The 12,368-nt window shown below is 52.1% G+C and overlaps 1 protein-coding gene across 9 annotated transcripts in view; it reads right to left on the bottom strand.

Annotated features, from left to right (window-relative positions):
• Window positions 1–588: 588 nt before the first annotated feature.
• Window positions 589–12,368, bottom strand: part of RAPGEF1 (Rap guanine nucleotide exchange factor 1) — an 82,187-nt gene continuing 70,407 nt past the window's right edge. For all 9 annotated transcript variants that reach the window (XM_074556635.1, XM_074556631.1, XM_074556637.1 and 6 more), the window contains 12 exons: window positions 11,281–11,392; window positions 9,659–9,734; window positions 6,566–6,654; window positions 5,013–5,101; window positions 4,448–4,633; window positions 4,208–4,292; window positions 3,910–4,004; window positions 3,397–3,475; window positions 3,152–3,253; window positions 2,636–2,733; window positions 2,147–2,275; window positions 589–1,631 (listed from right to left, as the gene is read on the bottom strand). In XM_074556635.1, the coding sequence (XP_074412736.1) occupies window positions 1,481–1,631; window positions 2,147–2,275; window positions 2,636–2,733; window positions 3,152–3,253; window positions 3,397–3,475; window positions 3,910–4,004; window positions 4,208–4,292; window positions 4,448–4,633; window positions 5,013–5,101; window positions 6,566–6,654; window positions 9,659–9,734; window positions 11,281–11,392 (1,291 nt within the window). In that variant the 3' untranslated portion in view covers window positions 589–1,480. The remainder of the gene's footprint in view (window positions 1,632–2,146; window positions 2,276–2,635; window positions 2,734–3,151; window positions 3,254–3,396; window positions 3,476–3,909; window positions 4,005–4,207; window positions 4,293–4,447; window positions 4,634–5,012; window positions 5,102–6,565; window positions 6,655–9,658; window positions 9,735–11,280; window positions 11,393–12,368) is intronic.

Here is a 12,368-nt window from a genome sequence, read left to right on the forward strand (position 1 = left end):
TTGTCAGAACCCTCTAAAAATCTGTGACCACGTGACAGGGAGCTGAGGAGGGTCTGGCAAAACCTGCAGGACACACTCACACCCATGATCCAACTGCAAACCACTGGAGCAGGACAGAGGAGGGACGTGGGACGGCCTGGCTGGGGCTGTGCTGGGGGGGGACACAAGGGCTGAATAAGGCACACTGAACAGATTGGGGTTAACACCGTGTGTGTGGGAAATTACACCCCTGCCTTGCCCTTCCGTGCTGGGCTGTCCCTGCCCTGCTGGCAGCAGCAGGACTGGGGACAGGGACTGGCTGGGGGTCCTGCCAAAGCACAGCTCTCAAAGCACAGCACTGAGGGTCTAACAGGGACCCCCAGAGAAAAACATCTGGCAACAGAGAGAGGAAGAGGAGTGGGTGGGAGGACAGGGTGGCTCAGCTGGGCACAGGGCTCCTTCCTGGTTCCCAACCCAGAATTGGCTCCTTCAGGAGGCTCCAGCCCCTGCTCTGCAGCCAGTGCCCACCTGGCTGCCCCGAGCCTCCTTTATCCAGCACTCGGAACAACATTGTCACTGGTTGTGGATTTTATACAGACTGGTTTGCACTTGTCTTGTTTTTTTTTTTTTTTTCCTATAAACTCATGGGTATTCAGACATGCATCAAAAATCCCCAGGGGGTTCTAAACACTAGGTATGTACAGTCTGTATCCTACAGCATTTCCTGTGCAAAAGCTAAGTACCATCACTAAGAGACACGGGGGCACAGGCAGGTGACCCCCAGTACCTGGGCAGTCCGTGTTTCCAGGTTCAGAGGGATTTACTGTTGCTTAAATAACGAGATCTGAGAGGAGGAGGGGGGTGTGATGACTGGAGATGGCGGGTCCCTGCCCACATTTTCAGTGCCTCTTCTGCATCTACGACCGGTGCCTTCCTGCCGTGAAGAAGGCCCAGAGATCTGGGGTGAGCCGAGACCCCTGTAAACACAAGCAGCTCTCTGGAAGCAGAGCTCCTCTGGCAGGCAGCAGGAGACACTTCCATCCTCACGAACACGTTGGGAAGGTGGCATTGCAGGGGAGACTCCAACCCTTGGCTTCCTTGGCTGCTGCCCGACGCCGCTCCGGACATGAGTCAGTGGGCGCTGAGCTCCTGCTGCCCCTGCTCGGGATGGAAACAAGAGCCAGGGTACACCTGAATGCAACAGGCCAGCAAACCAGCAACACGCTGGCGTGGGACACTCCTTCCACACAGCTCTGTCCCCGGGGTTAAAGCTGGTTCATGGCACAGAGGGGCGGGAGGAGGAGGAGGGCGAGTGCAGCGAGCACCGGACGATCGATCTCTGCCCTCGGCGGCTGCGCCGGCCGGCATGGCCACCCCCAGGGCTGGCTGCCAGCTGGGAGGGAGGGTGTGTCATCCAGTGACAGGTACAGACATTGAACTCCAGTCTCATAGCTGCCCTCGGCGCCTCTGCGGAGTGATTCTCCTCGCACAACCCCTCCTCCTAGGTTTTCTCTTCCCGATCTGTTTTCCGCCTCGTGATGTTCCGCGGTTTGATTTTCAGCGACAGTTCCCACAGGGCCTCCTCAGCCAGGTGGTCGCTGAAGTCGTTGAAGAATGACACTATGTCGTCGTTCCTTTTGATGTCGTAATGTCTGGAAAGCCACAGAGGAGCTGCAGTTACACAAGGGCTGCCTGGACTCCTCTCCTGCCTTTGGGCCACCCCTGTCCCTGTCCTGCTCTGAGGACACCCAGCACTGTGTGTGGGCTGTGCCCTGTGCTCATGGCAGTGGTGTCACACCACAAAGGGGAAAAAGCTGGTGCTGAATTGAGGGGAAAAAGGCACTTATCATACAGAAATCAGGAGGTAGATCTGCTGCCTCTGCTGCAAGATAGCACTGAAGAAAACCCCAAACATCCCAGAGAACACAGGAACCAGCAACGGCAAAACCTGAAGGCAAACTTTACCTGGATCTCAAAACTAATATCAGAAAAATGCCCTTACAATGTTTATCTAACCTAGAGGGGGAAGGAGACTGATTAGAGCCCTGTTGCTCCCAGCTCTCCTTCCAACTCCCTTCCCTTTTAGACTCCCTTCTCCTTGCACAGGGGCTCCCATGCCCAAGCCCCGGCCCCAGGCCCCACCTCTGAGCCCCACTGCTGCACTTACACTTGCTGGAAGCACCTCATGCTGTCCAGGATGTTAAACTGCTGCCAGCGCTTGGAAAAGTTCACTTTGCTGTCAATGTAATCAGGGTTTCCCAGATGGACAAAGGTCAGGTCCTGCAGAATCAGGCCTCTGAAAGAGGGAAAGGGGCAGCAGGCCAAGGGAGAAGGCAAACAGACACAGAGGTTAGTCACAAAGGGCAGGGTGGCCAGCCAAAAGGCAGCAAAACAAAATCCAACAGCCTCCCACTGCCACCAGAATGGCAACCTTGTCCAGAGGGAAACATTCCCCAGCAGCGGATCCAAAGGTGTTGAGATGCAAACACCCCCAGCCAAACTGCTCCAGAGAGCACCCATGGGCTGATGTGGCAGTGCTGCCTTACCCCCAGTGCTGGGCAAAAGGCAAGGGCTGAGCTCAGCAGCAGCTGCTGAGAAACCCTTGCAGGAGACATTTGAATGTGCAGAGCAGGGTGAGGGGAGGAGCTGCACTCACAGGTAGGGGATGCAGGGGGGCTCCACGTCGGCCAGGGCCGCTCGGTAGGCGCGGAAGGACGAGGAGCTGTCGATCAGGGTGCAGTACTCAGCCAGGCCCTGCAGCACACAAACCCCCTGCTGACACCCCTGCTGCACAGCCATTCTCCCTGTCACCTCCCCCCGAGAGCCACACAGAGCAGGGAGTGCATGCCACCCTGCAAACACCTCCAGCTGATTTACTCAGCCCAACCCTGGGGTGTTCACATTGCTGCCTTCTGCCTCCCCCAGCCTTGGGCTGCACGAGGAGGAGGAGGAGGAGGCTGTTGTCCCCTGTGACTGTGCTGGCACTCCTGCAGCTGTCAGAATGCCCAGCCACACTGAAGGCTTCCAGCACTGTGGCATTTTACCCACTGGAGAGGAGTTTTCCACCATCCCTGCGCCCTGGGACACAGCTGGGAGGTAAAACCACTCAGCTGCTTCACACATAACCACACTCAGCCTTCCCCCAGAGACCACAGGCCTCACTGCTCCTCACCTCTGAGGTTTGTTTCTGCCACTCCAGCCTTCGGATGGGTGCAGAATCCAGTGCAGAAAGAATGGCCAGATAGGAATTAAAATTATTCAGCTTTCGTAAGTGCTGTCAAGAGGGAGAATATTCCAGTTACTCAAGAGCTCTGAAAAGCCTTCTAGCATAAAACAGCTCTACCAAGCAGAGGACCCCACTCCCCTGCCCCTTTAAGCAGCAGTGTGTGTGATTCACAGGAAAAAACAAACTGGTACCTTCATAATCTTTATAAATTTAAGGAGCAGCCTCTCTCGGTCCTGGGCTTTCTCTTGTAGCATAATTATTGAACGAACCCTGGAAGAACAGACAGAATAAAAGATAAACCTGCTTAAGCAGAGATCAGATTTCCTCTTGTTTCATTAAGAAAACTGATCACTAATAGGGATGGGCCAATGCAAAAATGTTCACAATACCTCCCACTTAAATGGTGCACTCTAATCCACAGCAAAGACAGGATACTGCCACAGAGTGCATTTATTTGCAAGGGCAATGTTTGTTTCAAGAGCTCAGTGATACTGATAATTAATTCCTCTGGATTACAAGACTCTCCTTATTTTATTTCTGCTGTGCTCTGAAGTCTTAGATGAGTGCTCTGCATCTACTTCCTGGCCAAAAATACACATTATCCCATTTGTAACAAAGGAACCCAAGTCTATGAGGAATACTTGGAATATTTGCAAGGCACTGGAGGTTAGGCACAGTTCAGTGCCACATTCTGAGCTCCTTACCAGTAGGACATGTTATTAAAGTGCTCTGTGAACTGTGTCAGGTTGGGACTCTTCTCTTCATTTTGTTCCTTTGCCCAAAGCAGAACTTCTGGAATCTGCCAAGGAAGGAGAGGAGAGGGGTGTGAAAATACCACACATGAAAATGGGATTTCCTCCCCAAGATTCCCAGCTGCAGCCTGTGCTCACAGCCACTTGCTGGCACAAGATCAGCTGTGTCCTACAGTCCAGCAGGTGTCTGGGAGAGCTGGCAGAAGGTCCAGACCCTCCCACTGCCCTCAGCCCATCCTCATCTCTCTACCTCGATTTTATAGAAGAGTTCAGCATCCAGCAGGGTCAGCTGCTCAGCTATTTCATGGCTGTGGAAATCATGCAGTGTCCCTGGCCTGTGGAAAACAACCAGGAAGTACCAAAGCTCAGAAAACGTGACCTGTTTTCTTATCTTTCTTGTATTTTGAAGTGAGGAAACTCTTGTGTTCCCAGGGAAGGGGTGCCCTGGCTCTCAGAGGACACAGGTATGGTCACAGACACCTCTCCTCACCTGGCTGCCACCCCTCTGGCTGCGAGAGGTTTGATGGAGTTGGCGTAGCTCAGCATTTTCTTCTGATCCACCTTATCCAGGATGTTCTTGCGCAGCACCCTGGCCAGGCTCAGCTCCCCACTGCACACCAGCCTGAACACCAGGTCCATCAGCAGCTTGAGGATCTCCTCTGTCAACTCCACCAAGCTGGGAGGAAGGTGGAAAATGCAGGGAAGGCATCAGAGCTGAGACACTGAGCTCTGGGGTTTGTATCTGTACTGACTCTCGTTGCTCTTTCCTACCAGCAGAATTAGGTGACTGAAATTCCTCTTTCCAGCTCTTTCCCAGAGACTCCCCTTTTATTTGTTATTTTCAAACCACTGACCCATTTAGGACACACAGGAACAATCTGTTCTTCCAACACAGTTCAGCACTACAGGTGTCCCACTGGTCAGGGTTGGGAGATTTCAGCTGTCATTACAGATTGGGTTAAAAAAATACATCTTCCCTAAAACCCACATTTTCCCAGCTGCCAGGTTTCTGTGAGTTACTGACTCTACATCCTAAAATGAAGAAAGGAACTCACCACAGCTCATCCACCACTCTCACCAGCACAAAGAAGGTGTTCTTACTGACTCTCTTCTTGAACGTGTCCGGGAAGTGGCAAAACTTCTCATATGTTGGTTGCAAATTAAAGAATTAACTCAGTGTAGCCAGACCAGCATCAGTGCAATTCCCAACTGCCTCAAGGAATCATAAAATCATTGAATGATTTGGGGTGGAAGGACCTTAATAATCATCCAGTTCCACTCCCTACCATGGGCAGGGACACCTTCCACTGTCCCAGGTTGCTCAGGCTCCATCCAGCCTTGCCTTGGACACTGCCAGGGATGGGGCACCCACATTAGAACACTGTTCTGTCCTGATGGAAACTGGTGCTTGATTTCCAGGAGATAAGGGACACTGAGATGGCATTAAACTGACACCAGCTGCTGGTAGCAGGGGTGTGAGGAGGAACTGACACCTCACAGAACTGAGAGCAGGTGTACCCTGAAATTGTTCTCTCTAAGGTGGCATTTAATGAGCAGCACTTCCCCACAGTGATCTCCCCCACTGGTCTGTGACATCTGCTCTCAACAGATCTCAGATGTCACCTCCACCTTCCTGGCTGCCCAATCTGCTGCAAGGACAGTGACAGGGGCGACAGCACAGGCCGAAAAACCTTCTGCCAGGTGGACAAAGGGACAGAGAGCAAGGTTATCAGTGAGGCAGCACTGGCAGGGTAGCCCAGGCAGGATTGTCACCTGGCTGAGCCATGCTGTGTCCCTGGCTGCTGATCCAGAGCAGCAGCTCTGCTGCAGATGGCACTGACGAGCTGCAGCAGGACACGGTGACGTCAGGCTGCCTCTGACGTGGCTGCACAGAGCCACAGCCACCAGGGCCACCAGAGCCACCAGGGCCACCAGGGCCACCAGGGCCACCAGGGCCACCAGGGCCAACACAGCCACCAGGGCCACCAGGGCCACCAGGGCCAGAGCCTGCCCTGCTCTGCTGGCAGGGAACAGAGGCAGGGGCAAGGAAAGGCAGCAGGGTGCTCAGGGAGAGCCCCTCTCCATCCTCTGCCAGGAATGCTCACCCTGCACATCAGGGTTACCAGGCACAAGCTCAGCTCAGGGCTGGGAGGCCAAGAGCATCTTCAGGGCTGAGTTTATTGCAGTAAGAGAGAGAAAGCCTTGATGGCTTAATCATCTAAAATATTAAACTACACTTTCCCATGCAGGGAATGCCCATGGCCCCTCTGGAAGGCAGAAGCTTCTCTGGTCCCCACTCCACAAATGAGATGTCCCAAATAAAACACATTTCCCCAGTGACATACAGAAAACCTGAATTGCTGCTCTACCCTGCCAGGACCCTCAGCAGACAACTCAGGTTCAGAATCCACTGTGACTGGACCTGGCCTGCAGCAATTCCCACTGGAGAGAGTGGAGGTGAAGGAATTCCTGCCTGGGACACACCAGGGCCAGCACATCACTGACCATGCTGCCAGCAGGCTTTTGACCAAAAACCTGCCACCAGCTCCCTCCACACTGACCATCCAGCTCTGACTCCTGATGGGAGTGAACTGCCTCTGATAAAAGGATATCTGTACTGCAGCTTCTTGATGAGCTCTTCAGGGGTAATGAATGTCCTGTATGTGGTCAGAAAGGCTTCACAGTACAGCACCAGATCTGGGGGAAAAAGCAAAAAAGCTTCAGTCAGCCCTGCTTTCAGAAAAAGGAGCTGCTTGTGAGGTTGAATGCAGATGAACAGAGAAGGACAGGGACACATTTTGGTGTGAATGAACTTCCCAGGAAGGCTGTGTTGTTGGTCCTTACCAGCAGATGGACCCTCTGGCACAGGAGCAGCAGTGACACTGCCCTGTCCCCACCGGGCTGGCCCTGGCTCCCACTCGGGCTTGTGCCTCATAAAGGGGTCAGTGAAAAACACCTGCTTGTGAGACAGGAGCTATCAATAATGTGTCAAGGAAAAACGTAGTTCAGACCTTGGGGATGCTTAAAAAAGAAATCTGATGGCAAGAGGTGATGCCTGCTCTGTCTTTGGTGCTCAGGCAGGTCACTCTGCTCTCCCAATGAGGAACATACACATTTCAGCACATGCTGTGGGGCTGCAGATCCTCTGCCCTTGCTGAGTTCCACGAAATCCATCCCAGGACAGTGTAAATAAAATATTATTTCCAGCCAAAAGAAAAGCAAATTGCACTACAAAAACTGATGCTGCCCCAAGAGAGTTGTGGTGCACGCAGCCTGTGCTGATCCACCTGCAGGACAAGCTGCTGTAGGGCCTGGAATTGCAAAGGCTCTGGGCATTATCATGGGCACAGGGGATGGAATTTGAAAAAAGCACAAACTGCAAACAGGAATGCAGATGTTAGGTCGAGACTGCAGAGCACTTGCAGTGCCAATGCCTGATCCCTATGGACAGGAGTGACAAAATGGGAGCATTGGGGATTAGTGGCAGCACAGAGCAGGGGCAGGGCAGCAGGGTGGGCAGGGATGGCACCCTGCCCTGCCAGGAGCTCTGCACCAGGGGCAGGCAGAGCAAGAGCTCCTGCTGTGCCTGCCCAGGCTGGGCTGTACATGCAGGGCTTGTCCCAGCCAGAGCAGGCATCACCCCACAGCCACGTGCTGCAACAGCCACTGCTGGGAAGTGGAAGGAGCAGGGCACAGAGGCAGAGCTCTGCCTCTCTACCTGCTCTGTTTCCCTTGGCAGGAACCTCACCTTCCTCCTGCCCTGAAATGAGGAGTGCTGCTGCCTCTGGGTGACAGACAACACAGCCTGGGTGCTCACACCAGGCCTTGTCCAGCTCTAACTCTGCACTCACAGCAAGTGTGTGTGGCTGTGAGCACTCAGCTGACCAGGGATTTTATTCCTGAAGACCACAGGTCTCTCTTTATCCCTTATGCCATTTAGCTTTTTCAGAAAACTCAAATGGACAAGAAGCATCATGCAGCAGGGCGTGGAGTTACATTTATTCTGGGTTCCCATCTGCCCAAAAGGCAACGTGAGGTAATACAGCTGGTCTGCTCTGGCACTCGAAGCTGCCAAGAAATTCATCTTTAAAGGAAAGCCTCTTAACTCTACCCCTCTGTGCCTTTGGCTGATTGATTTACAAGCCTGGAATTCTTCTCATTGTAAGCTTAATTCATTAACCCTCTCAGTCACCCAAGCAGTGGGTTAGCATAGCACAAATTCCTCTGTGCTCCATTCAGCCCTGGCTTGGCAGGCTGAGCTCAGGCACTGGAACTGTCCCCTGCCCCAGCTCTGCACAGCTGCACCACTGGGCACATTAAATCCTGCTCTGGCTTCTCCCAGCTCTCACCCCACTGCCTGCAGAGCCCTCAGAGCCCCCTGTTCATGAACTGCAGGTCCAGCACTCACCCCCTCACCAGGCAGCTGTGTTTCAGCAGGAACAGTAGGGGAGTTTTTTGTTGTGATGCTTGTTCCAGAGAATAAGATGTTTAGAAATTTCTCTACCCCACTTTCAGCATGTTTGTGAGGGGTATTTCCACCATTTCATTTAGACTGTTTTCTTTAATATACATTTCCAGCCTTGGCACAATCAACTGCCTCCTCCTCTCTGGTGTGTTCCTATCTTTGGTCCTTTCTGCCTGCATTCTATGCCCGTGCAGACTGGGAAACACAGCTGTCAGGGGAAGGATTTTCTGGCTAGCTGAATGGTGCTGGTAAGTAATTGCAAACATCTTATGCTACAGTAAAACCCCTGTCATTTAAAAATGTACATGAAAGATATTTCCCCTTTGACTATCAACCTCTAAACTGAGCACTGAGCGATTCAGAGGTTAGTGCTTTGCCTCCCAGGAGATAAGGAGATCAATCCTGGTTAAGGCCATCAGCACAAATGTGTTTGGCAGGCTCAAATAATTCTCTGGAAACACTGCAAAGGCTGTCTTTGCCACAGGTCTTGGAAAGGAGCTGCCTCATGTGTGTGGTGCCTGGGTTTGGGCAGATGAAGAGGGGTTTTAACAAATCTGGAGCTCAGAGTTGCTAATGTGCCTTCTCCTCCCCCAGACCTCTCCTTTTGTACTGTGGATTCCTCTCTGAACTGGTCTGGGTGGCTGCCAGGACACAAGTGGTACAGAGAGGGACAGGAGGTGGCACAGTGAATTGAAAATACAGGGTGTCAGCAGAGCAGCACCTGGGCAGCCTCCCAGTGCCCACAGGTACTGCATCAGACCCAAACCAAAATCCCTTTTTCCTGCTTTGATGCACAACAATTCAACAACTCCTACATCACCACTGCCCTGAAATTCAAAGGACAAGGAGCACCTCTGGAAACAAGATCCAGGCTGGTCACACCTGCTCTCTGAGGAGGCAGTGGCCCAGCTCAGCAGGTACAGGGACACAGCACTGTCACTGCTGTGCCAGATCCAGGCAAGGGCTGGGGGGAGTTAATCCCATCCCTGCGGCTAAATGGAACCACCAGGGGCTTATCCAGCTTACCTCCAACTCCCAGAGATAAACACAACCCCCCAGGCTCAGGGGATCCCTGCAGACTCCCCCAGCCCAGCTGTCAGTGGGCAGAGGAGAGGCAGCCAGAGCCGTGCCAGGCCGTGCCAGGCCATGCCAGGCTGTGCCAGGCCGTGTCAGGCCATGCCAGGCCATGCCAGGCCGTGCCAGGCTATGCCAGGCCGTGCCCTGTGCCTCACCTACCTTTCCTGTCGGTCTCTGTGGCGTGCACCAAGAGAATGTCCCCAGATCCACCTCGGACATCTGGCCCATCATCTCCCTGCAATGGCAACACAACCACGTCAGGCACGGCCCAAGCTCCCCCAGGCCTGGTTTAACATTGCTGAGATTCCAGCTCAGCAACAACTGGCAGCACACAAAGTGTTCCTGGCACTGCTGGCAGCACAAGCTGGGACATGGACCCCAGTACTGGGATAATCCTGGAATGTGCACTGAGCATTTGGTGCCCCAGAGGAGGAGCTGGGCTGATCCTCACTCAGGGTCTCCCTAAGGCCAGGGTGTGCAGCTCAGGGGAGGCTGAACCTTCTGCCCAGAGGAGAATGAGCAGAAATGCCACAAATCCTCCCATGAGCAGGGCAGCAGCACTGTGTGAGCTGCCTCAGAGTGCAGGATCACGTAGCACAGTGGCTCTGGGGTGGGAGGTCATGCATTCAGCTTGCATGCTCCTGGAACATCAAAACCCAGCAGTTAATTCCCTAATCTGGAGCCATTTGGCCAGAGGTCACCTGAAATGATCCAATAACTGGCAGAAAAAACCAGCCCTGCTAATTGCTTGACCCCTGCATTACCACTCTCTAAAACATATCTTTTTTCTAGCTACTGCCATTTCACAACTCAAAATATGCAAAACTGATCCAGGACTCAGCCAGCAGTTCCCACACTGCAGGAAGCAGCTCCCAGTGACAGCTCTATACTGCTTCAAACACGTAGATCAAAAAGAAAAGAAAGAGAAAGGACACTAAGACACAGATCTGCTAGTCACAAATGTTCAGAAATCACTGATTTTTATATGTTTTTTGAAGGAAACAATCAGTCAGAGGAGGCTGGAGTTGTGGCTGTCTTTCCCTAGGAATGTCTTGAGCTTTTCAATGTCGAAAACAGTGAAACATGAATTACAGCCAGGAGCAGCTCTAAGATGTGAATTTTTCAGGTGACCCTCTGGCAAAACTCATGAAATACTGCTTAGAGAACATGTAAAAGCTTCTCACTGTCTCCTGCACATCTCAGCTGACCAGAGAACACCCCTGAGTGCCAGACAATGATCCATTCTGTGTTCCAGCCAAGCCCCCTGACAGTCTGCAAGCTTCACAAGTGTAGGGCACAGGCAGCTCAGGAGCACAGGGACCAAACCTGGCTGGGAGTGCACCCAGGGCAAGACACAGAGCCACTTCTCAAACACAGAAACAACTCCTTGGCTGCTTTTCCACATCATGTCCTGCTCATTCACCTGCTGAGCCTGCCCTCAGAGAGGAAGGCCAGCACCATCACCCACCAGGATGGATTGTGCTCAGGCTCTCAGTGATTCATTTCAGACTGTCAGAGGCTGAAGAGGGAAAGGGCAGACTGGGAAAAGGGCACAGGATGTGCTGGTTTTTAGGGAGACATCTCCCCTTCTGTTAAACCCTCACTCATTGCTGGTGCTCCCTGCCTGTACCAGCATCTCATACTTGAACAGCAGCCTTCACACACACCCCACTTCTGCTGCAACCTAGTTTTTCCTATCTAATAAAAGCTGATGCCTTGTTTGTGCACACAGAATCAGGTTTCAACTCAGAGTAAACCAAACAAACCCTGAATGCACCTACCTCTTGCTTCAGTGTTAATCTGGACATGATTTCACTGTGGTCAATAAGGGACAGCTCATCTACCTCTTCCTCCAGCTGTGATGACTCCAAAGCATCTGGTGACTGTGGCTGCCTGTGACAAAGAAAAGGGAAATAACCTTCAGCAAATGACAGTAAGTACACAGACACTCTGGAGGTAAATCTTTTGCAAACAAGCCCAAATGTCTCTCTCTAACTCTGTTGTTTTGTGCATCTCTTGAAAAAGAGAAAGATAAACCTTCAGGACGTGAACACTTGTCAGTCTGCATTTCTGGCAGACAGGATTTTACTATAAGTACACACTTCCATGTCTCCTTAATCCACCAAATTTTTAGTGCACACAAATCTAAGCTCTTCCTCAAGTGTACAGAGACTGAGCACACTCTCCTCATGCACATCTTAGTCAGTTCATGACCTGCTGTGCTGAGACAAGGGGACATGACAGGGAAAATAGAGCAGAAAATCATGACCATTTTTTTGGTCATTCCTACCCCCAAAGGCTGGTACTCTTGTGCCAGGACATGTCCTCTCTGTGCCTGTATTTCTAAAAAAACCCAAACCAAAGCACTTATGTTCCTCATAGCTTTCCCCAGGCCAAAATCTTGTGCACCAGTCAAAATCCTGTGCACCAGTCAGTATTTTGGGCAGATAGTGAGCTCTGCAGAGCACTCTTGTGCTGTCTCCTTCACTGCAGGGATTAAAACCCTCAAACCAACTGCAGGAAAATGGGGGAGGGAAGTTGACTGTCACACACAAATCAACTGCTGCTCTCTGTTTTTGCTTTAGAAATGCAATTGCAGAGCAATCTCGAGCAGCAGGGAAGCACTCACTCCACTCCTCCTGAAGCCCATCTGTTCCAGCTTGCACCTCTTCATTTACATAGGCAAATGACAGCTAAGAGCATTAGAAGGGATATAAAACCTCCTGCTCCAGGGCCTCAGCCAGCCTCTAACTAGCAGGGTTAGGAAGAAATTTCCCTCTTGAAGATGATTCCAAACAGCAATACAGATTCTTGTCACACATTTCCCTGGAAGCAGGAGGGAGCAGCCAGTGTCAGGGACAGCACAGCC

The sequence above is a fragment of the Zonotrichia albicollis genome, chromosome 21 (assembly GCF_047830755.1).
Source record: "Zonotrichia albicollis isolate bZonAlb1 chromosome 21, bZonAlb1.hap1, whole genome shotgun sequence".
NCBI lineage: Eukaryota > Metazoa > Chordata > Aves > Passeriformes > Passerellidae > Zonotrichia > Zonotrichia albicollis.